The sequence below is a fragment of the Oratosquilla oratoria genome, chromosome 12, assembly GCF_046742065.1.
Source record: "Oratosquilla oratoria isolate Oo_2021 chromosome 12, ASM4674206v1, whole genome shotgun sequence".
In the NCBI taxonomy this organism is placed as follows: Eukaryota; Metazoa; Arthropoda; class Malacostraca; order Stomatopoda; family Squillidae; genus Oratosquilla; species Oratosquilla oratoria.
The window spans coordinates 22421534-22447392 of NC_134788.1; the positions used below are offsets into that span (position 1 = coordinate 22421534).

The 25859-nt window shown below is 40.6% G+C and overlaps 1 protein-coding gene across 1 annotated transcript in view; it reads left to right on the forward strand.

Annotated features, from left to right (window-relative positions):
* Positions 1–25859, forward strand: part of LOC143030269 (uncharacterized) — a 53301-nt gene that overhangs the window by 24361 nt on the left and 3081 nt on the right. The window contains exons 10-15 of the mRNA XM_076193424.1: positions 755–962; positions 7405–7551; positions 9585–9728; positions 15407–15582; positions 16530–16829; positions 20967–21005. Of these exons, the coding sequence (XP_076049539.1) occupies positions 755–962; positions 7405–7551; positions 9585–9728; positions 15407–15582; positions 16530–16829; positions 20967–21005 (1014 nt within the window). The remainder of the gene's footprint in view (positions 1–754; positions 963–7404; positions 7552–9584; positions 9729–15406; positions 15583–16529; positions 16830–20966; positions 21006–25859) is intronic.

Genomic DNA, 25859 nt, shown 5'->3' on the forward strand with positions numbered 1-25859 from the left:
GACATAGTGTAGGCGTGGCAGTGCGGTGACATGAGAGGTTTGCTTGGAACACAAGCGCCGGCTTCGCCAATCAATCGTCTCCGTTGCCGTGACGTAAGCGTTCTCGACCAATCAGTCGCCTCCGTTGCCGTGACGTCACCACTCTCTGGCAATCAGTTGTCCCCGTTGCCGTGACGTCACCACGTATCGGTTGTCAGTATTGTACAGCCCAAGATCGAGAGAATACAAGGTCTGCTTGCGCGCATGTTGTGACGTCATCTGAAGGGGAGCCCACAGAGAAAATGGTGAAAACGTAAGTGGAAAATGTTAGGTAAAAGAGAAAACGTACAGGCACCACAGAGTTTTTGGGAGACTTACCTATTTCATGTTCTGCAACCGTTAAAATGGGGGTTTCATTTTGGAAAAATGTTCTTGTGGTTTATCTTTGACATATTTAATAAAGAAACAGACGATGCAGTTAAAACTGGTGATTGACGTAAACGCCATCTAGTGAGAGAGCCGCACAGTAAAATGTATGTTGACGATGCGGCTCTCCGTGAGCTTTCCCGTCTTTCATATATAGTATATGGGCCAAGCGCTTCTAGTGATGTCAATGCGCAAACGACCTAAATACTGGATAGCTGTTGAGTAGACCTTGTATTCTCTCGATCTTGGTACAGCCAATCACCCTTTCGGAAGTGTCCCCCAAACACCCCCACCGCTGAGGTCATTTCAGAATCATTTTGGAAAAGTTATATTTTTACTTATCCATCAGCTCTCCTGTGTTCCTCGCCATGTTTACGGGACCCCTGGATACCGGTAAGGAGCTCACCCTTCCAGAGGACCCTCGTCAGTTCTTCCAGAAGCTACTGGATCACATGTACCTGGACCGGATGGACCTGGAGTCGGTCGAAGAGGCTCTCGAGGTGTATGCCCTGGCCCACAAATACCAGGTGGACCCAGCAATGAAAAATTGTGTGCAGGTACAGTATAGGGAGGCCAGTTGCCCTTGATTTCCTCCACAGCAGGGTTCTACCTTTATTCTTCTTCTTTTTCTTCCCCTTCCGTTTTTTCTTCCTCTATTTATTCATCTGTATCTCATTCTTCTGTATCATCTTCTTCGTCTTCTTCGTCCTCTCTTTTTTTTCCCGTCTTCTTCGTATTCTTCTTCTTCTTCTGTTTCTTCTTCATCTCCTCCTACTACTACTCCTTCTTTATCTCTTTCTCTTCCTTCGTCTTCTTCTTCGTCTTCTTCTTCGTCTTCTTCCTCGTCTTCCCCTTCCTCTTCCGTTTCTTCCTTTCCTCCTTCCTCCTTCATATCACTATTATTATTATTATTATCATTCGTCTTCTTCTACGATTTCATCTTTGTCTTCGCCTTCTTCCTCTTTTTCTGTCGTGATAGTACGGTGATCAAGACCAAATGATTGGTTGAGTGTGTGTGATTCACCATGGTCTTTGGATCACGTGTTGGACTCGTGATCGACAGGTATTTCCCTCCCGGAAGAAAGCTCAAAGCTCGTGTATGACCGATTTATGAGTAATCCTGTGACCTTACACGCACACATACCCCTAACTCCCCGCCCACGAGAGTTGGAGTAAGAACCCGCAGCGCATCGATACTGAAATCATTTCAGCCCTGGGCGGGATACAAACCCGGACCTCCGTAGTGGCAGCCGGGAACTCTACCAACTGCGCCACGAGTTGTGTGTGTGTAGCAATTCAGAACCATATTCTGGGCGTCATTATTGAACACCACGGCACTAGACGGGCCTCTCTCTCTATGGACAGAGTTGCAATAGCGAACCATGATACATTCGGCCTGTCACACTTCCTTAGGCAAATTCTTTTTCTTTTCAGCCCATTGTTTCCATCGTGAATGCGAAGATGATGCCGGCAGTGCTGGAGACTTCGGTTCTTTATCCCATTCAACTTCGATGACAAGATTCTTGTCATTTGGTCAAATAAAACAAAAAATCATAAAACACCAAAATGTTTGATCAAACAGCACCAGAAAAATATGACGTCAGTCCTCGCTTCGCTCGCAGCGAAGCGATGACTGACGCCATATTTTTCTGGTGCTGTTTGATCAAACATTTTGGTGTTTTATGATTTTTTGTTTTATTTGACCAAATGACAAGAATCTTGCCATCGAAGTTGAATGGGTTATGAGGACGCGGCGCTGAAGAAGTGTAAAGAGCTACGTGGGTCTGTTTCATGATGTGGCTGGTGTTCCTTTTGGGTTCAATGGTGATATCTGAATACATCTTTTAGTTCCAGTTTCAATCTCGGGTAGCGAGTCTATCGCCCAAAGACATCTTAGTCTAAGGACGCCTCGCCTTACATTAGCGCGTAAGGAAGCACGGCGGCATAGTGCACGGGGGAACTTTGCCCCCGGTGCTTTCCTTCGGCCGAAACCGTCACCCTGCATGTCCCAAGTTCAATCCCTGGCTGTTCAGAAGCATGGCCTGCGTGACCTACGGGTACTGGTCCGTGACCTCGACGCCATCATGATGCCTGAAACCGTGTCTCGTCTGAACAAGGAAAGCTTGAGGGATTTGTTGATGGACGACGCCCTGGCCTTATCTTCCTAGGCTGTTCCCTCCAGAAGATGGATTGCCTGGTAAGTGCTCGCAGTCGTGGCGACCATTCCAATCCTCTCCGCCCGGAGCAGAGTGCATGGCTGTGTTTGTTTTGGTAGTCGCTCATCAATCCCGCACGCTAAGGTGTTCTCTATGCATTTTTATGTCGTAGGGGAAAAGCCCAGTTAGGCCAGCAGGAGGAGCCGTCGGAGAGTGCACTACGGGAGAAGATCGGGGACCTGCTGAGAGGTGCGGTTCCTCGACATGCCCTACGACGAGATCATTAACAACGTGATCGGCACGAGTGTATGTATACCCAGTATGCCAGTCGAGGTACCGATCCTTCGACGCTCCCGATGACTATGCCTCTGCATCAGGCCAGGGGAAGGAGGGGGGCAACGTTAGAAAATGTGGCTTTCCCGCTTTCACTTTTTACCTAGTGGAGAGGGACCGATCTCCTGGAGACCGCGTTCTTGGTATATTTTGATTTACGGTCTTTCGAGTTTAGGAATATTTGTGTTCATCGTCTGGATGCACCAGGTGCTGGCGGAGTAGTGATGACGGCGTTGTAATAAGCTCGGCAACCTCGGAGGGTCCTAAATTCGTTTTTGCACCGCCTGCTGCCCTTGAGAGGGGGCAAAACATATGTAATGTTTACCTCGGAAACGGAAGTAGTTGGGAATGGAGCAGGTGACGGAAGACAAAAAAGTGGGGAATATGATCCTGTTTAGCAACCGCTCCACTCCCCGTGTCCGGCGAACGAATGGACGGGTTGTGTTATGCCCCTTGCATGAGGAAGGGAGCACAGGGGGCGACCCGAAGCCGAATGGAATCGGTTGGCGTTCCCCAGAGCCAAGTGCGTCAAGGGATGACGTGAAATAGCCAACGGCCCTTCGGTGCGACAGCGGCCCCGAACTGAATAAGATGGTCCGGTGTCGGTTGCCGCGCCGCCGAGGCGAAGAGTAGGCAGGCCAGGGCCGGTGGAAAGAGTCGACGTGACGTCAGCGCTGCTGGTGTCTTTGACTTGATTCCAGCCATCGAGCGATTTTTCATTACTCGAGTATACTTGTATTTGTTATTATATTTATTTCGAGTCGAAAGCTTCCACATCCGTGGACTATTGAGTTGATTCCATCTATCGCGAGGTGAATTTTACGTCGGGTTTTGGCGGCTGGGTTGTGCGGATGGTTACTACAAAACGAGAATGTAAAGCTCCCCAGAATAAGTATAAACCTCGAGTTATTTTATTACTATTACTATCATTGTCATTGTCATTAGAAGCGTTTCATTTGTTGTATTTGGTTCCTTTAGTTCACGCAATTTCCAAAGTGCCTGACATATTCCTCTGTTAGAATTCGAATTTGACATTGTGGTGAAATTAGTGTCCTCTACCATACGTGGTCCGCGGGAACGGAGGGTCTTATTCTCCTCCAATGACCGGGACTCTTATAGAGGGTTGGGGGAGGGGGGGTGCGAAGGAGGTGACAGATGAACGTCGCAGAGGTCATGGGAGACTACCAGTTAAAATCTAACTGATTTGATATCAACGTGCATTTAAAAACATGACTGAGGTAGACCCGAGTTGTTGAACAAGGAGGAAGGGTAGGGGGGGGTAGGAAGAAATAATGCTAACAGCCTTGTAAGACCTGTTGAATTATGACTCTACAGGACCGAAATAACTACAAGGTTATCACTAGACAAAGTTGAAACGCTGCTCCACAATTCAGCCGCTATTGCCGAAACGACTACTGTCACGACAATGCGGTTCTCTGCCGAAACTGCTACTGCCACTGCCGGAACTGTACGGCAACCGCTGGAAAGGCACTGACACAACTATGCGGTCTTCCTTTACGGCTGCTACACACTTCACGAGGTTTATGATGGATAACCTTATTGCTACACTTGCTCAACGGCGGCTACTGCCATTATCAAACAGCCACGGCTGGAATTGAACAACCAGGACAACTACAAACTATACTGCACCTAGAGCAACTACAGACTGGGGCTTCACTAGATGTAAACTTGGACCAACTTCCACATTCCTAAACCAGAGAATGACATTAACTGGCCTGTGCATGGCGCGAACGGGTTTTTATAGGCGAGGCGAAGGCGCCGTCTACGATTAGTTCGTTGTACACATGCATGGACTGCAAACTAATTTAGGTAAATACTCGTGTTTCATGGGATCAAACAGCTTGGGTCTTGACATCAAGAAAAACTAAAAATTTTGTACCAAAAATAGAAGAAAAATCCTTTATAAATTGAATTGTAAGGAGAACAAACTTTGTTCACTCTCGAATGAACCCACACGTTGAAACAAAGGGACACCACACAGGATTCTAAGTGTCTGAAGGCATCGATTGCGTAATTGCTTTTCTGTCGGCTTAATTCCAAGCCAGCGGAAAAATGTGATGATTTCATCACAGACATTTCATTTCTTGTGTTTCTGCACTTCGGTGGATGTAGGGTTTTGATTGTTATCAAAAAGTTAACATAAATAGGTCCTCGTGGCTGTTCAAGCCTGTTTACCTCTGTCGGTGCCGACTCGAATTGATGTTAAATTAAGATCCCGGTGAAAATAAGAATAAACAAAGACATAATGGTAAATAGAAATAGTAAAAAGGTAGAATAGCATGACTCTGCGGTCTCGTAAGACGTCGTCAAAGACATTAGGTGAGTTTTAGATGCAGTTCCAATCCTAAGGAAGCTCCTCGGTTTTTTGTATTTGGTTTCTTTAGTCTTGCTCAAGTAATTGCCATTACAATTCGAAATATTATATATATATAAATATATATATATATATATATATATATATATATATATATATATATATATGTATATATATTTGTGCTTTGGTATATGTATGTTTTTCCTTTGTTAATAAAAAGTTGACATGACTTTATCCTAATGTCATATCTGTTCGAGTCTGTTTCCCCCTGTCGGTACCAACTCGACTGATCAAATCAGGATCCTGTAGCCACAAATTTGGCTTCTATGAATTCCCAGGCATAAAGAGCTTATCAGCAGAAACTAGTGATTTTTTTTTATGCCTAAAACAATCCCTGACATCAGAGCTAACAGACAGTCAACACTCAGTTCACCGAATGGAAATGAGCAGTTTAAAAATCATCATCAACATAGTACATGAGACAATAAACCTCCACTCGAGCTCATCAACTGAAGTGATGTTGGTCGGCGACTTAAATTTCCTTCAGATTAACTGGGGAAACAGGCAAATCCAAGGTAGCACCAGAACACTGCTTAGGCAGAGTACACCTCATACAATATATCCAGGAGCGAACCAGGTTTTAACCCTCTTGACCTGGTGTTAACAACCCAGACCTGGTACACACCTACAACATCCAGGACACCATTTTGTCAGACCGCAAACTGATAGATGTTACGCTGCACTTAAGAAGATGGTTCCACTCTGAATGTACGAGTTATGGAATTCCTCTCTAAGGCTTCAATATGTTAAATTACCAATGTAATGGCATACACTCAGGGACGATTCAAGACACCCCTGGGAATATAAATTGGGAAGAGATGTTGGGAGATAAAGATCCAGAAGAAAGTGTATCCATCTTCCTGGGCATATGCAACAGGGTTAACAGAGTATGTTCCTCTATGAAAAAAGGGCAAGACTTCCTTGAGACAGAACGATCTTTATGAAAAAGAGGAAATAAGCAATGAGAAAAATCTTGTCAGCAAGGAACACAAGACGCCAAGAAGACCTGAAAAAAAAAAAATGGAGAAACTAGAAATAAAGATAAGGGACACCCACAAGGAAGAAAGAAGGAAAGAAATAAAGACAGAATCAGCGATTAAATCCATAACCAAGTCCTTCTTCAACTATGGAAAAAAAAGAAGAGGGAAAACAATGCCCAAATTTGGCCCCTAATACACAAAAACTGAGCCCACATAACAAGCAATTTCAGCATTACGGAGGCACCGAGGAAACGATATGAGGAGAGCCTCAGTACACTACTGGAGCATAAGGAAATTCACGATCCAACAGAGTTCTTGAAAATGGGTACAGAGCAGATGAAACGTTGCAACATCTAGACTTCACTGTACGTGACAGTGAGGATGCGTTCTTAGAACTAAACATGTCCTCATCTGTAGGTCCAGAAAAAAAATGGAGCAGAGCTGGTAGTACCTATATACAAAATGTGGAGGAAGTCATTAACCCATCAAACTCCGATGACAAGATTCTTGTCGTCATTTGGTCAAATAAAACAAAAAATCATAAAACACCAAAATGTTTGATCAAACAGCACCAGAAAAATATGACGTCAGTAGTACTCGCTTCGCTCGCTCGCGAGCGAAGCGAGGACTACTGACGTCATATTTTTCTGGTGCTGTTTGATCAAACATTTTGGTGTTTTATGATTTTTTGTTTTATTTGACCAAATGACGACAAGAATCTTGTCATCGGAGTTTGATGGGTTAAGGCAATGTCCCCGAGGCCATGAAGTATGAGTTTGTCTCTCCCATACGCAAGAGTGGCAGCTGGAACAAGGTAAGTAACTACCGGCCTGTAGTGCTGAAACCCTATGTCGTGAAAACGTTGTAAAATCATCTGAAACAAGTAAGTGGAGTTGTTTGAGAACTGGCGTCTATTCAACAGCGGAAAGGTCACTCATGTCCATCGCAACTGCTGGCACTTGAGATGTTTGCACACCAGAACAAAATGAGGAGAGACAAATGCTAGGTACATGCTTGCTGTGATGGTCATGCAAGATAGACAGCCGCACCTCCATCAGGAAGCGCAGCCCTGAAGGGCTGACACTCGGTCTCTGTACTGAACCCAGGACTTCTATCAACTTTGTATTTCTTACAGTTTTGTACACTTGAAGAGGCGACAACTGCTCCCCTGCCACCCAACCACTCTCAGCTGGAGACCTGGAAACTGCCCCATACTGAAACAACACAGACAAGAGTCCAAAGTTTCTTCGCAGTGGGAGAAAGATCTTTGGGGGATTCCGAGGTCAGGTTTTCCACTCTATGATACTCGAGGCAACAATTCATTAATTGCATAATGAAGAATATATTCATTATTGCAAAAACGTGTGTTCAAAATAAAACAATAGGCTAGACAAATGCATCACTGCGGCTATAAAACATTTGAGTTGCCATCCTCCGTAATATCCGATAACTTCATTCATCGCACACAGAATTCGTGATTAAAACCCGAGAACTTTATTCAACAGAGGGTAGAGACCCGAGATTGGGGAGGCTTAAAGTCACCTCAGTTATCATCTCCAGTAAAATAACGCAAAGTGGCTCGCTGACATGACTGACCCGTACTTTGTATGTGGCATGTCAATAAACATCGGCAGACTGTCTCCCTATCTAAGATTTAGGATATTTTCCTTCTTTTACCTTGGATCCTTTCATTCTTCGACTTTTAGCAACCCCTCTTTCCATTACCACAGAAATAAGAAAGATATGCCGCCAACAGACCCCCAACCCCCTTTTACTGATCGTTCAATCCCAAACTCTGACCGTGGTTTCCTTGTTTCACCCCTCGGTAGGGTTGTTCTTTATGTGTCGCCACGGATTTCAGTACCGTTTTCTCAGGACTGGCAAGGGTGCTGTCGGTGGTCACCGTTGATTGGTCAGTATTCTGCCTTACGAGAAAAAAAAGGGGGGGGGCATAGGATATAAACAACAACGCTCAGTCGCCTACCTTGCCTTGAATCCGGTAACCGACTGCCTCACACTTAACCCATTAAACTCCGATGACAAGATGTCTTGTCATTTGGTCAAATAAAACAAAAAATCATAAAACACCAAAATGTTTGATCCAACACCAGAAAAATATGACGTCAGTCCTCACTGCTCGCTTCGCTCGCAGCGAGGACTGACGTCATATTTTTCTGGTTTTGGATCAAACATTTTGGTGTTTTATAATTTTTTGTTTTATTTGACCAAATGACAAGACATCTTGTCATCGGAGTTTAATGGGTTAACTCCGCCAGCTTTGAGCCACAGCCTAAACGAAAATCAGCGCCATTCAACTTACGGCACCCAAACTCTTAGTGACTCCTATCTCACAAACCCCCACACATCCTTGCTTCCCACCCTTTCACTGTATTCCCCACCAATGCGCATCCCCCCACAGGCACTGCTCATCACCTTGGTCCTGATACGAAATTAGTTCAAATACAACCAAAGCGGCAGCCCCCTTCTCCCTGTAGGCTATAATCATATTAACCCATTCAACTCCGATGACAAGATGTCTTGTCATTTGGTCAAATAAAACAAAAAATCATAAAACACCAAAATGTTTGATCAAACACCAGAAAAATATGACGTCAGTCCTCGCTTCGCTCGCAGCGAAGCGAGGACTGACGTCCTATTTTTCTGGTGTTTGATCAAACATTTTGGTGTTTTATGATTTTTTGTTTTATTTGACCAAATGACAAGACATCTTGTCATCGGAGTTGAATGGGTTAAGACTATCTTTTCTCTTCTTTATCCAACCCTGAACACTTTTTGTTCAACGACCTGAGATGAAGGCAAGCTGCTGTGGTACATGAAGGAACGGAGGAAAGCGAGGAGGACAATCCGGGCGGAAAGAAGAGACGAATGGAGTCACACAGGGGTTAGTGTCGGCACAAGCTTTATAATCATGTTTGCAAATGAGAGTAGCGGACGAGAGGTCAACACATACCATGCATGCGGAGCCAAAAATGACACATGGAATTGAAGACCTACAAAGTACTCTGCACATGGCAAAGGGCCAGGGAATGACTTACAACCCGGAGGTGTGTGTGTGTGTGTGTGTGTGTGTGTGTGTGTGTGTGTGTATATGTATATATATATATATATATATATATATATATATATATATATATATATATGTGTGTGTGTGTGTGTGTGTGTGTGTGTGTGTGTGTGTGTGTGTGTGTGTGTGTGTGTGTGTGTTTGCACATGTGCGTGTGTGCGCGTGTCATACTTTACGTGTATATAAAACCACACTAAACCTACAACGCAAAACCCCTTTTTGGGTGCCAGGCGACCCGGTCTTCCGTGCTTATCTCTACACTTACCAACGTTAAAGGGAATGACGCGGCTCTCATTCCAGCCAAAGAACGAGGACCCGAGACCGTCTCTGGCATCGATGACAGTGCAAAAGGTAAAGGAGGATCTGGAAAAGAAGTAACTCCCAAGCGTACACTATCACGGCTCTCTGGAACGATTCATTGCGTTTCTGTAACCGTGGAGAGGTGAAATTGTCTTATGAAATATGGCGCAGCGAATTAGTATGCTGCGCATAGGGGAAACGTAGCTATGGGTGCCCTCTCACTGCATTACATAACGTAAACAAACGCGTGAGGGGAAAGGATTTACTGAGTACTTGGTGCTACGTTTATTTGACGATAGGAAAGGCTTTCTCCTTTACAAGAGGCATTTTCCTCTTCACATTAAAGGTGTTGCCATTGAAACTTTGGGAACAGAAGAAATTTTTAGAGGAGGAGGAGGAGATGAAAAACTGTAAAAAATACAGAGTGGCGCTCGTTACTAACAGCTTTATAAAGAATTACAAAGAATCTGAACATGAAATACGAGCAGCTTAAGACTAAATTCGTTATGACATACAGATAATGCAATATAACAGATCTTCTAAAACTAAATTCGGCTCAAAAAACTTACTGAGTTGGCCGCGGAAGGGAGGGGTGTGTACACCTTAGGCGTTTTGAACCAGACTGGCGCCTAGAAGTGTGACGTGACATCACAAAACAGCAACCGGTTTTTACACACCTTCTTAATTCTAATTCTTTAAGTGAACATTGTACAAATAATGAGATGTTATCTTGCAACACAGCTTGCAGACAACTTACAAAGGTAGGATTTCGAACAGAAGAGGTCTCTGCTCGAAATATACTTAAAATTAAAGCATTACAAAAAACAAAATTGAAAACCCCTTCCGAGGGGAAACGAGCCTTACGACAAAAAATATGTAAACATGGAGATACACGGAATTATAAAAAGGCCCCGTTACTGCTCGTAACGGCACATGAAGTGTCAACGTTTCCATTTTAACTTATTTTATGTTCGGCTATGGATGATCTCACGAAGGCAGTCCTTTCATTGATTATAGAATTGTTATCGATTATATATATATATATATTTATACATAAATGTATATATACATATACATAAATAAATATATATACATATATATATATACAATATATATATATATATACATATATATATATATATATATATATATATATATACATATATACATATAGATGTTGGGTCAAATAAAATTTTAAATGATACGTTGTTAATAAGATGGTTAACAATATCTTTATTAAGACAATGCTCTTATATTTACAATATTCTTTGTACAATTTGAATGATTTAAAACCCCTTTGATATTTTCCCTTTGCTTAACTCAACTCAGCGCAACATATAATTGTCCATGCTGTACCATAGTGTATCTTTCTGTCTACCAGAATATGCATTCATTCTGTTCTGGAATATTATCTTCAGCCCATTGTTAACATGTCATATCACGATCTTTTTAAAGCAGGTTACTATTAGCTTAAGACTTACCAGTTTTGTGCGGTCCTCGTGCTCTCTCGAAGGAAAGTAAACTGGATACAGGCGTTCTCAAGAAATTAAATGAGGAGAGCCTCCTTAATTATGCCTATGCTATGTCACGTCTCGTCATCCCACTCCCAATCCCACTCATTATCATTATCATTCAGGGAGTCCCATGGGACTTGAGCGAGTAGCAACGTTTATAAATACAGTACTAGCTGTATTTGCGGTGTTTTCGCTGTGTTTTCGGTGTTTCTGGTGCTGTTATATAGTGATGTGCAATCACTATGCCACCCAAAAACCACTCCAAATTAACTGTATAAGCTTTATGATAGATATACTATGTCATTATTACCGTATCATAGGAAATAAGTTTCTATATCAAATTGAGTATAATTTAGAGCTCTTACCTCTATTCAGTAGACGAAGGCAGTGACATGATTAGTTATAAGAAGTGAAATGCAGAAGATTGTGACGTCATATCGTCGTTGCTTGGAAAACTACGCATCATATGATTCATACGGTTCGTAATATTTTGATAAACTCATTATGCCTCATAGATTCTAATTCAGGAGTTGACGATACTTTTAAATACTGAATATGAAAATTTGAGATATTAATGGTCAGAAAATAAGTAATCGGAAAATTGTGACGTCATGTCGTTGCTTGGAACACTACGTAATATTCTAATATACTCATTATGTTTCATAGATGCTAATTCAGGAGTTGGCTATACTTTTAAATAATGAATATGAAAATTTTAAATATCAATGGTCAGAAAATATGTAATCGGAAAATTGGAAATTAAAAAATTGGCAAATTGGAAAATTAGCAGTCGTGACATCACGCGCTCAGTGGCAGGATCGGAGGAGGGATTGAGGAAGTTGGTGACAGAGTTCGGGAGAGTGTGTGATAGAAGAAAGCTGAAGATAAATGTGGGTAAAAGTAAGGTGATGTGATGTACAAGGGGTGGAAATGGAAGCAGACTGGAAGTGAGTATTAAGGGAGAGTGACTGGAAGAAGTGGATAGTTTTAGATACTTGGGTGCAAATGTGGCAGGAAAAGGCGGAGTGGAGGTGGAGGTAGAATGTAGATTAAGAGAAGCGAGTAAATGCCTTGGTGGATTAAAAAGTGTAATGAGGAATAGACATTTGGGAATGGATGCTAAGAAGAGACTATATGAAGGGGTGATTGTGCCAACAGCACTGTATGGGGCAGAAACCTGAAACATAAGAAAGGAAGAGAGAAGGAGTTTGAATGTGTTTGAGATGAGGTGTCTGAAAAGTATGATGGGGGTTACTAGGCTGGGTAGAGTGAGAAATGAGGAGGTGAGGAGGAGAACAGGGGTGGAAAGGGAGTTGGGAGATAGGGTTGATGAAAGAGTATTAGGATGGTTTGGACACATGGAAAGAATGAATGAAGAAAGACTAGTAAAAGAAGTATGGAAGGCAGATGAGGAGGAAGTGAACATGAGGGGACGTCCTAGGATGAGGTGGATGGATGGGGTGAAGGGGGCTTTGGGGAAGAGGGGCATGTCTGTTGAGGAAGGATGGGAGAGGACAGAAGACAGGGGTGAATGGAGAATGGTTGTATACGGATGATGTTGTGATGCATGAGGTGGAATGGGTGGGGGAATGGGGGGTGAGGTAATATGTGCGAGCAAAATTTGACGCAGCCCGGAGGAATTTCTCCCCGTCTTCTCCTTTTATGCATGGGGGGACGGAGAGTGGGGGTCGCCGATTTAATGGAGCGGCCTTGCTGTGGATGTGTTGTGCCTTACGGCACTGCCTCTGACCCAGGGCAGTGGACAGGGTGCAGGGATGACCCGTCATCCAGGAGGTGCTAAGATAAGAGGGAGGGTGGAGGGGAGCGGAGTGTATTTAGGGATGAAATGGGTGGGAATGATTTTATGCCTTTCCCTTTTTGGCTACCTCCCTTTGTAAGGGGTGAAAAGCCTTGGTATATGTAAGTATGTATATATATACATACATATATATATATATATATATATATATATATATATATATATATATATATAAAAGAAACAAAGCGGCTATTTCCCTTGTAAGGGGGGGGGGTGAAAATATTGTATATATAATTCCTCCTTAGTCTTCTATAGCTTGATTTGGTTTTGTAACCTTGTTATGTATTTTTATTTGTTTTTTTTTTTTATTAATCTATATGTAAATCGACTTAACAGGATCCAGAAAGGTTAACCCATTAAACTCCGATGACAAGATTCTTGTCATTTGGTCAAATAAAACAAAAAATCATAAAACACCAAAATGTTTGATCAAACACCAGAAAAATATGACGTCCGTAGTCCTCGCTTCGCTCGCGAAGCGAGGAGGACTGACGTCATATTTTTCTGGTGTTGTTTGATCAAACATTTTGGTGTTTTATGATTTTTTGTTTTATTTGACCAAATGACAAGAATCTTGTCATCGGAGTTTAATGGGTTAAGCTTTGTCTTTGACCTTTACTAACGAAATTACTTCATTACCACAGCAAAACAATCTGATAAGACTATGCTAAAACTACTAAGTCTAGCATTTTCCTCACCCCCTTCGCTCCCTATTGTTGCAAAACAATGCAGTGATGCATTCTAAACATAATCCACTTGTTTATATATAATATACTGTAATAGAATAGAATATGATATAATATAATATGATATAATATAATATAATATAATATATGATATAATGTAATATAATATAATATAGTATAACATAATATAATATGAAATAATATAATATAGTATAATATAATATAATATAATATGATATAATATAACATAATTTAATATGATATAATATAATATAATATAATACAATATAATATAATATAATATAATATGATATAATATGATATAATAATATATAACATAATACAATATGATAAGTTATATAACATATTACATAATATAGTATAATATCATATATTACCTACCTTTTATTCCATACACCAATTGCCTTTTCCCACTTATCTTCATTACCTTGGAGAAAGACTGGGTTAAGTTTTTCGCAGATAAGTCCATTACGAGAATAACTTTATAAATTCTATTCTGTCCATTGCAAAACACTCTTGTTTAATTGACTGAAGCTTTCCAAAATAAAGCCCTGGGAGAGGTTATCTCTCCATATATGAATGTGGGTGTTTTAACTTCATTAAACTTTCGAGCTGAAATATTTACTGAAAAAAAAAAAAATGTTACACATACATTTGAAATAATAATAATAATAATAATAATGATAATAATAATAATAATAATAATAATAATAATAATAATAATAATAATAATAATAATAATAATAATAATAATAATAATGATAAAGATAATAATAATAATAATAATAATAATAATAAGCCGCTTAGAAGACGAGCCGAAAACACTGTACGTTTTCTCCAGTCATGGAGAGAATGTACTGTGCAATATACCAAATCGAATGACAATAACTCTTCTTAATATGACATCTAATGTATTAATACCCTATTTCGCGTCGATTTTTGTTAATTGATAATGTGAAATACATACTTGATACGTAATGTAATAATATTTGATTGTCTTCAACAACATACTACCATTTTCTGACAAAAAACAAAACAAAACGAAAGTAAACGCTGTAATAGAATTTAGATACAAACAATTATGTATTATGAAAGAGCACTATGTTGCAAAAACAATAATTGAAGAATAATAAACAGAGTTCTCAGATCAATACACCAACATCCTTCTCTACACCAACACCGAATTTTAGGATGCAAGTACATTACGAGATGCACATTAGATTGTAGAAACTCGCTCAATACTTCCCTGCCAAGTTGTAGAAGTTATCAAGAATAAACAAAGAAAGATATTAACTTAGAAGTGGTAGTGTAAAGCAGGGTTATATACATATATACATACACATACATAGATATATACACACATATATACAATTATACATACATATATACACACGTACATACACACATACAAACATACATACATATACAGGGGGTCACCGCAATTCGACAGGGATGGGGCGGTCTATCATCGGTCGAACCTGGGTTCTGTCGAATCATGATGCAGTTTTTCCCATAGGAATACATTGTAATTAGGGGGATAGGGACCGACCTCCAGCCCAGACCCCCCCAAAATATCACCATGACCTCTAAAAAAACACTAACTTAGACTAAATCAGTACTATTAAAGGCTTCATCTTTATATAATTTTGTTTATTAAACACACTAAGCTGCTGTACAGTACATTTTTGGTGGTGGATGTTGTGGCCTGCAAGTCCTCCCACAGTGACAAGGCACGCTCCCGCACGAGCCCCATGCTGATCGGCATCTTGCGTTGTGTCCTGTCCTCTATCCACATGATCAACATGTCCTCCATCGGGTCGAGACGGGAGTCCCTTCAGCCACGGAGAACAAACGAAGTCGTGGAAGATGCTGATGCAGCGGCCTGGCGGTACTTGTCTCTGTTCTTCCAAATCGTTGATACTGTTGATCTCGGGACACCCATTTCCGCTGCAATGGCAGAATGAGCCATAACTGCCTCACACTTTCTTATAAGCTCAAGCTTATCTTTGAAAGGCAGGAAAGTGTGTTTCTTAGAGGTGGGGCCGGAGGTGGATTTGCGCGGCATGGTGGAGGTGGAACAGCGGAGCGTGGCTTGCCTCGACGATGGCTGGGGCGAGAGTGAGACAAAGTGGCGTATCGGGAGTGGCGGCAAATTTGACCGGGTGCGCGGCGCGCGAGATTAGAATGTCGAATGGTCGAGTGTGGCTGTCGAACCTTGAGGGTTGGGTATAAATTAGCTACTGTCGAATTTGCGATAATTCGAATTGCGAACGGTCGAATTGCGGTGACCCCCTGTACATGTATACATACATGTATACAAACATACATACATACATACATACACACATACATACATACATACATACATATATACATACATACATAAATAAATAAATGCGTGTGTGTGCGTGTGTGTGTGTGTGTGTGTGTGTGTGTGTGTGTGTGTGTGTGTGTGTGTGTGTGTGTGTGTGTGTGTGTGTGTGTGTGTATGTGAAAAGAATACCATATCGGCTGCAGACTCGAGTGAGTATGCCATTCACCGAGAGCCCCCTCTCCTTCCAAACTTGAAACAATTTTAATATTTTCCTTGGTTTTCGCACACACTCACCTCGAACCTTCGAGCTCACGGAGCACCGTCCGGGTGTAGGATATGCTCGACATCCTCCGGCTTTCGGAAGCCGTGAGTGGCCTAGGAGGGATCGATTCTCACGTAAGAATCCACAGGAGACTCCTGCACTTCCCCAACGTCCAACACGCCTCCTTCAAAATGGATTTTTATTACACAGGGATTTCCTTGAAGAGGACTTCTCCCCTGTATGTCCGTTTCTTGGACAGGTTCGACCTCTACCCCGGGATGGTGTATTCCGTGAGGAAGTCCCGGGACAAAAAACTCACCGACGACCAGCTTGGTACCCTGGTTTGGCTTCGGGAGACGTATGAGCTGAGCCCGGATTCGCTCAGTATCATCTGCTTCGTCTACAGCGCATACGAAAGGTTCTGTCGGAAATTTGGTGTCAAGGCAGTTCCTCGTCGAAGTCTGGTCAACTTCGTAAGGCACATTGCTTTCCCCGTCCCCGTGACCGTCTCCTGCCGCAGAGGCATTTACGTCTTCCTCGGACTTCGGGAGCGGCTCGGGTGATTCGGTGGTGCCGACGACTTCTTATGGATCTCTCACCTCTTGAACTCCCGCTAAGAAGAGGGAACTCGAGTTCGGGATGTGGTGCATTGAGAGAGTCCCCAAACGCCTCCGTCGTCGGGAAGACGGGAGCTTCTACTCGAGGGTACAGCTCGTATGGGAGAGAGTCCTTCAGGAGACAGCGCGAACCCGTTCATATTGAACAAGAAGAGCCATTGGAACTGACATCCTATGAACTTAAGACACTGGAGAGGCCAAGAATATCGCTCATGGTTATTAGTTCTTTGCCCTACTAAAGGCTTCCACGCCCTTTATTTAGTCATTTGGCCTACGAGGGCTTTCCCTCAGTTGAATGATAATGTAGAAGAAGAAGAAGAAGAAGAAGAAGAAGAAGAAGAAGAAGATGACCCTACGAGCTCTGAGGCTTTCATCCTATGGGGTTGTAGCTGTCGATCACCACACCAGCACGTGATCCAAGACCAAGGTGATTCACAACAGAATGAGACTGAATCAGTTATTTCTCACAGGAACCCTGATCCTCTCATTGCCAAGGTCGACATGAAGGTTTCATTATAATGAAACCTTAATATTCTTGGGTAAGTCGGGGTCAGGTGGTATTCTTCTTCTTCTTCGCGTTCTTCTTCTTCTTCTTCGCGTTCTTCTTCTTCTTCGCGTTCTTCTTCTTCTTCTTCTTCGCGTTCTTCTTCTTCTTCTTCTTCGCGTTCTTCTTCTTCTTCTTCTTCGCGTTCTTCTTCTTCGCGTTCTTCTTCTTCTTCTTCTTTTTCTTCTTCTTCTTCTTCTTCTTCTTCTTCTTCTTCTTCTTCTTCTTCTTCGCGTTCTTCTTCTTCTTCTTCTTCTTCTTCGCGTTTATCTTCGCGTTCTTCTTCGCATTCTACCTCGTGTTCTTCTTCGTGCTGGGGATCCCGTGTTGGGGTTCCGCCCCGAGGCCGAGGCCGAAGGGGAAAACGAGGGATTAGAGTGCGGAAAGCTGTGGCCTTAGGCCGCTGTTTGCGCAGCCAAGCCCCCGGCGAAGCCGGAGAGGGCGAAGCCCGCGGCTTGTATATATATATATATATATATATATATATATATACATATATATACATATACATACATATATATATATATATATATATATATATATACATTTTCTATTAAAAATCACTGCATACTCTGCGTTGGTGATCTTCTTCTTAAGACTTTCTATTTTCCTCAGTATTTTCTTCTCTGAAGCAGGGAGAGAAAATATCACATTTCCGAACGAGTCCATGTTTGGAAATAAAAAACAACATTTAACGACGTTTCGCCTATACCTTAGGCATCTTCTGGTAAATTTATTGAAGAAATTATTTACAAGAATATAAATACAGAAAAATACAGAAAAAGAGACATAAAGGAGAGGTCAATTGGTAACACGCGTCATGTTCTGTTGGTGACGCGGGATGCTCCGAAGAGTTCTAAAGTACCGCACATATTTTGCTGTATATTTATTAAAGGCATATGGTTTCTAATAAAAACAGCCTCTAAACATTTTAGTTTCTTTCTGTTAGTATCCTTGACCAAAATTGAGGTGCTTTTATTTAGCTGGTCCCGTGTAATGCTGGTATTGTGGGATTTTGTCACGTGGGTTTTTATCGCGCCATTTTGCATATGTTGTGTGAGCCTCTGAGTTAAAGTTTGCGTGGTATGGCCTATATACTCTTCTTGGCAAAGCACACCGTCTTTGTATAAATCACAAGAGTATTTGTATACCACATTATTTTTCTTGAGTTTATCCGTGGTAGCTGTCATGTTATTTTTCATCACCAGCGATGATGTTCTAGGGTTACGGTAAAAGATTATAAAGTTTATTTTGTCCTCTTCTTTTCTAGGCTTACGATTTCTGTGGATTATGTCTTTTAGAGCTTTTTCATCTTTTTTGTACACTGATGACATTGTATTTTGATAATAAATGTTTATATTATTTTTCTGAGTCTCTAACTCTTTATTCTTGGTGTTGGCTTTCTCCATATTACTTTTAATTTCCTTATCGATGTCCCTCATTGCAAAGCCGTTGTTTGTTAAAATTTGCTTGACTCTAACCAGTTCTTGGTGTAGCAGTTGCCAACTGGAACAAATTTTAAAGCCTCTTGTGACATAGGCACGTATTCCGCTCAGCTTATATTTGGAGGGACATTCACTAGAACCGTTTAGACATCTTCCAGAATTAGATGGTTTTCTATAGACAGTTGTAGAGAAAATGCCTTTTGTACCATCAACCCAAACTTCTAGAAAAGGAATTTTATTGTTGACGCTCCTTTCCACCGTAAAGCGTAGACAAGAATGTTCTTCCATTTTTGTTTTTTATGTCATCAAGGTGTTTCTCTCCTTCTACATCTACAAAAATGTCATCTATATATCTTAGATACAATTTAGAAGATGCCTAAGGTATAGGCGAAACGTCGTTAAATGTTGTTTTTTATTTCCAAACATGGACTCGTTCGGAAATGTGATATTTTCTCTCCCTGCTTCAGAGAAGAAAATACTGAGGAAAATAGAAAGTCTTAAGAAGAAGATCACCAACGCAGAGTATGCAGTGATTTTTAATAGAAAATGTATTAATGAAAACCTGCTCCCTAAGTTCACTAATATAGATATATATATATATATATATATATATATATATATATATATATATATATATATATATGAACGTGTGTTCACAAATGCGTATGCATATGTAAGCCTATGTCTCTATGAATGCATGTATGTATTCACCTATGTATGTATATATGTATGTATGTATGTATGTATTCACTTGTATTCACTTGGTCTTTTGGATCACGTGTTCGACTCGTGATCGACAGCTATTTCCCTCCTGGAAGAGAGCTCAGAGCTCGTAGGTCCGATCTATGGGTAATGCTATGACCTTGCACACGCACACACCCCCCAACTCCCCGCCCACGAGAGTTAGAGTACGACCCGAGGCACAGCGATACCGAAATAATTTCGGCCCTGGGCAGGATTCGAACTGGGTACAGGAGCACTTCTGCTTCCCATTCCAGCGCTCTACCAACTGTACCACCGAGTCGGTACGTATGTATGTATGTATGTATGTATGTATGTATGTATGTATGTACTGTATGTTTGTATGTATGTATGTATGTATGTATGTATGTATGTATGTATGTATGTATGTATGTATGTATGTATGTATGTATGTATGTATGTATGTATGTAGCCTACCATAATTGTTCCTATAACTAGCAAACATAGAAAGGTTAGTTACCCCTAAATAAATATATGTTTAAGTTTTCTTTTGCCAGTTCTAAATGACGTTTTCTCCAGCCAAGAGTAAACAACGTAAAACAGAAGAGTCTACGAAAGAGACTATTTTGGATAGAGTTGTAAGTTTTTTTTTTAATTCTTTGGATTTTTCTGAGTTATTTGTATGTAACGAGAATTATTAGTATATAAGAAAAGTACGCAGGTATCCAGCGAATTATTTGTTTATATTGATTGGGTACATGGTTATATTGTTTACCACCAGAGGCAAGCTAACACGGTTGAGTCAATTTGAGGTGCTGGATTATACATTACTTATAAACAGATAATGATGTACAACAGGCCAATTACATGACCAAATTGTGGTGATTTCTTTTACACCTGTCTTCCTTTGGTGGTGAAATAATTTTTTTCCTAGTGTTTTGAACGAATCTGACACATTATTAGAAATCACTTGTTTTGTATTTACATCCTTGAGTCAATTCCCTAATAGCCTATGGGATCACGTTAGAAAATTTGGGGAAAAAGCTAAATCAATGATTTTCAATATAAACATCGGGTTACTTTAATTGACCTAACCTATCTTAACCAGACTGAACCTAATCGGACCTACATTAGGAACTTTTATCCACCCCCATCCCCACCAGACACCCCAGAAGGTACATGTTGCCTAGCCAGAGAGGTGGGAGAACTATACCCTAGTAATTCCTCAATGGAATGCATGTACTCAGGGCAATTGGAATGAATACCAATTTGATACATATTTTCCCATAAAAAATGTCACCCCAGAGGAGCTGTGCAAATTGATAGTACCTTCTTGTGAGGCTCACAAATTTTATTATTGTTATATTAACATAACCAAAAATTCACAGATGTGGGCAGTTTCCAAACCTCAACATAGCAGCACTCAAGTAGTTTTATAATCAGCTATGCATATCCACACATTCTTGATGATTGCACAGATGCAAGGTGGTGAGGTCCTCCATGAAGATTGCTTCATGCTTTGTTGATGCTATTGTGTATATACATATGCCAAAGGCTCATTTCCCCTACAAGGGAGGTAGCCAAAGTCAAAAGGCATAAATCCACTCCCACCCATTTCATCCACACCCACTCCACTCCCATTCACCACCCCTCCCTCCCTATCTCTTATCTTGGCTCCACCTGGATGAAAGACCATTCCTGCAACTTGCCCAACCCCCTGGGTTAGATGCAATGCAGCAAAATACACCACATTCACAAAAAAAAAAAAGCTTAATTTAACCCATTCAACTCCGATGACAAGATGTCTTGTCATTTGGTCAAATAAAACAAAAAATCATAAAACACCAAAAATGTTTGATCAAACACCAGAAAAATATGACGTCAGTCCTCGCTTCGCTTGCAGCGAAGCGAGGACTGACGTCATATTTTTCTGGTGTTTGATCAAACATTTTGGTGTTTTATGATTTTTTGTTTTATTTGACCAAATGACAAGACATCTTGTCATCGGAGTTTAATGGGTTAATTAGCAACCCCCTCTCCTTCCCCTCATTGAAGATGGGGGGGGGGGATCCTTTTGGGCTGTATCTAAATATCATTCACACATAACCACTCCCTAAGCCCCCTTTCCCCCACCCACTCCTTTCCATGCATCACATTATCATCCATACACAGCCATTTTCCACTCACCCCTTTCTTTTGCCTTCTCCCTTCCTTCCTCAGCAGACAGACATCCCCCTCTTGCTCAATGCCCTTTTCACCCCATCCATCCATCTCATCCTTGGTTGTCCCCTCAAGTTCACTTCATCCACCTATGCTTTCAAGACTTCTTTCATTCTGTTGTACCAATCAGAAATATTTTCTTTGAAATGTGCAAATATTCTTGACTGAAATTAAGACAATAATGATAAAGTAGATCATTGACCCCACAGATTTTACTAAATGGAAAACTTAGAGTCGTACAGTGGCTGGCAATGGTCCTCAGGTCCTCCCACAAATCTTGCTGGGAAGAAACTTTGGACTGTTATCTGTGATGAATTGGTGTAGGACTGTTTCTGTTGGACTAGCTGACAGTAGGAGGAGAACAGTCATTGGTTGTCAACTCTCTATATAAAAGTAAAAATTGACAGGCGAAGTTAGTATATATCTTTGGCCTAGTCTGGAGACTGAATATCAACCCCTCAGGGTTTCTCTTCCATTTGGAATTGAGAGAGTTGATAAGTTTTAAAAATAGGCCTTTACTGTTCATTGTGAAGGATGGGCAGGGACCTGTCACTGACTCCAGGAAACAATGAATATTTAAATGTAATTGGTTTAATTAAAATATTGCCCTGCTTTAGCTTTACTCAGATAGCAACTCAATATTTCTTCTGACTGTTGCTGGTTATTTGGGAACCAATGGCCATCTGCAAGAAAGCTCTGGGGCAACAGGTTGATTGAAGTGTCACCATGTGACAAAATTATGCTATTTGCCAATTGTCATGTAGTAAAAGTTGTGTGTAAGCTTAGTGAAATGTGTTCAAGTGTGCAAGAACTCAAATAGTTAATGGAATATCTAACAAGCCCTTTCATTATGAAACTCAAGTAATTTAAATTGGCTCATTTGGAATAAACATCTTAAAATATGCAGACCTACCTAAAGAATATAGATTAATAGTTAAGAATATGTATGGTGCAATGGAAAAGAAAATGCTGACAAGTTAAGAATTTTTGGTGTGGTTACTGTTTAGAGCAGAAATACATAAAAATACTTGTACAATGAGATCTCTTTTTAGAAAGAACAAATATAGTCCTCAAGCTAACATAGTAAGGTTCCAAATAAGTAGTTTATCTGGGAGTTGGAACCACCATATCATAAGTTAAATGTTATTTCATTCATTCATTCATAGCCCTTTAAACTGTACTTATTTGTGGCTAAGATTGTCAGTAAGGAACAATTGACAGGAACCTGCATGTGGTGGTCCTGCAAGATGGGCAATAAAGCTGCCTATTTTTAAATAAGGGAGAGTGACTGGAGGAAGTGGATAGTTTTAGATACGTGGGTGCAAATGTGGCAGGAAAAGGTGGAGTGAAGGTGGAGGTAGAATGTAGATTGAGAGAGGCGAGTAAATGCCTTGGTGGATTGAAGAATGTAATGAGGAATAGACATTTGGGAATGGATGCTAAGAGGAGACTGTATGAAGGAGTGATTGTGCCAACAGCACTGTATGGGGCAGAAACATGGAACATAAGAGAAGAAGAGAGGAGTTTGAATGTGTTTGAGATGAGGTGTCTGAGAAGTATGATGGGGGTTACTAGGCTGGGTATTGAGAGAAATGAGGATGTGAGGAGGAGAACATGAATCTGTTTTCCCTAAAAAAGCGTAGACTCAGAGGTGACTTGATACAAGTCTTTAAGATTTTAAAGGGAATTGACAACATCAAAAGTGACCAAATTTTCACATTGAATGAGAATCAGACAAGAAACAATGGTCTCAAACTGTCCGGAAATAGATTCAATTTGGAAGTAGGTAGAAACAACTTTGCCAACCGTGTAGTTAATGAATGGAATAAACTTCCTGCACAGGTAGTGCAATGTAGTTCAGTTCGAAGCTTTAAGAATCATTTAGATAAATACCTAAGTAAGATGCTGTAATGATTATAATTTATGTTATATTATTTGTTTTTGTTTTATAATTTGTCTGTCTGATTTTCATTTATTATTAGTTATATGTCAATTTATAATCATTTACTATTTACCTTTTTGTTTGTTATTCAACTATACCTATGCATTTATTTATGTATTTTATTTGTTATTTTTACATTATTATAGTTTTAATTTATTATTATGATTTTTTTTTTTTCATCCGACCTAGATATGGACCAAAAGGTCTCCTGTCGGCATGCTCCGCCTTTGTAATCTTTTGAAAGGGAGGTTGGGTGATAGGGTTGATGAAAGAGTATTAGGATGGTTTGGACACATGGAAAGAATGAGTGAAGAAAGACTAGTAAAAGAAGTATGGAAGGCAGATGTGGAGGGAGTGAACATGAGGGGACGTCCTAGGATGAGGTGGATGGATGAGGTGAAGGGGGCTTTGGGGAAGAGGGGAATGTCTGTTGAGGAAGGATGGGAGAGGACAGAAGACAGGGGTGAATGGAGAATGGTTGTATATGGATGATGTGATGCATGAGGTGGAATGGACGGGGGGAGGGGGGGTGAGGTAGTATGTGTGAGCAAAATTTGACGTAGCCTGAAGGGATTTCTCCTTTTATGCATGGGGAACGGAGATGGGTTGTCGCCGATTTAATGAAGCAGCCTTGCTGTGGATGTGTTGTGTCCTGCAACACTGCTTCTGACCCAGGGCAGTGGACAAGGTGCAGGGATGACCCGTCATCCAGGAGGTGCTAAGATAAGAGGGAGGGTGGAGGGGTGTGGAGTGTATTCAGGGATGGAATGGGTGGGAATGATTTTATGCCTTTTTCTTTTTGGCTACCTCTCTTGTAAGGGGGAAAAAGCCTTGGTATATGTATGTATGTATTTTTAAATACTTGTCAATCCCCTCACCTCCATCAGTTTCTGAGCTGTACCCAAAATCTTTCTATTGCCTTGAACTGTATGTATTTCTTACACTTTTTTTTACACATGGAAAGCTGACAACTGATATCTTCTCCCTACCACTTTGAGCTGGTGACAGAAATAGTTTTATATTGATACAACACAGACAAGAGTCCAAATTTTCTTCCCAGAGAGATCTGTGGGGCTGTGAGTTTTTCACTAAGTGAAACTTAAGGCAACAATTGACTGTCAGCATCAAACATTTGTGATGCAATTATGTAAAAGTGTAATGACATCAGTTCTAGGATCAGGCATTCTCAAATATACTAACATTGAAATGTAAAATAAGCACAGGTATAATTCTCTAAACTTCCTCTTAGTGTAATTTGAAATGAAATGTTTACAGCTGTATGTTATTGTCATAGGTTAAATGTGGGTACTATAGAAACAAGTCTATTGTTATCAAGAACAAAGTATGAGAAACATGAAATATCTCCATTCCTTTCACACTTTATCTAACATCACTACAGTGTACTGTGGGAAATCAGAGCCCAAATATGCACTTATGTGGTAGGTACTGGATATACAAAACATCTATGGTAAACTATAATTCATAAAAAAAGGAATAGCAGAACAACAAAAATTAGGAGGTTTACATCTAAAAGACTTTGTCATACGAGATCTCGTATGACAAAGTCTTTTAGATGTAAACCTCCTAATTTTTGTTGCTCTGCTATTCCTTTTTTTATGAATTATAGTTTACCATAGATGTTTTGTATATCCAGTACCTACCACCTAAGTGCATATTTGGGCTCTGATTTCCCACAGTACATTGTAGTGATGTTAGATAAAGTGTGAAAGGAATGGAGATATTTCATGTTTCTCATAAAAATTTATTCTTGATAACAATAGACTTGTTTCTATAGTACCCACTTCGTAGCAATTGAATAATCCTCCAGTTATTTTTAGTGTAAGATGTGGGAGGCTTGGATAAACTGAGTGATGTTAGATATGTATTTATCAAGATTTTAAGCAGTATTTGATCTATTCTCATTGCCATATGTGATAGTTTAAAGCAAATGAACAGTTTTTATCATGGAGGACTGAATGTATCAAAAACATCCATAGCCATAGAGTGAATTTCATTATATTCAATCATTTAACCTTATTCTCCATACACAATAACTTACACCTGTTATGGCTGCCACTTGTATACATGTTAGGTGGATGTGTGTGAATGAAAAGGTATA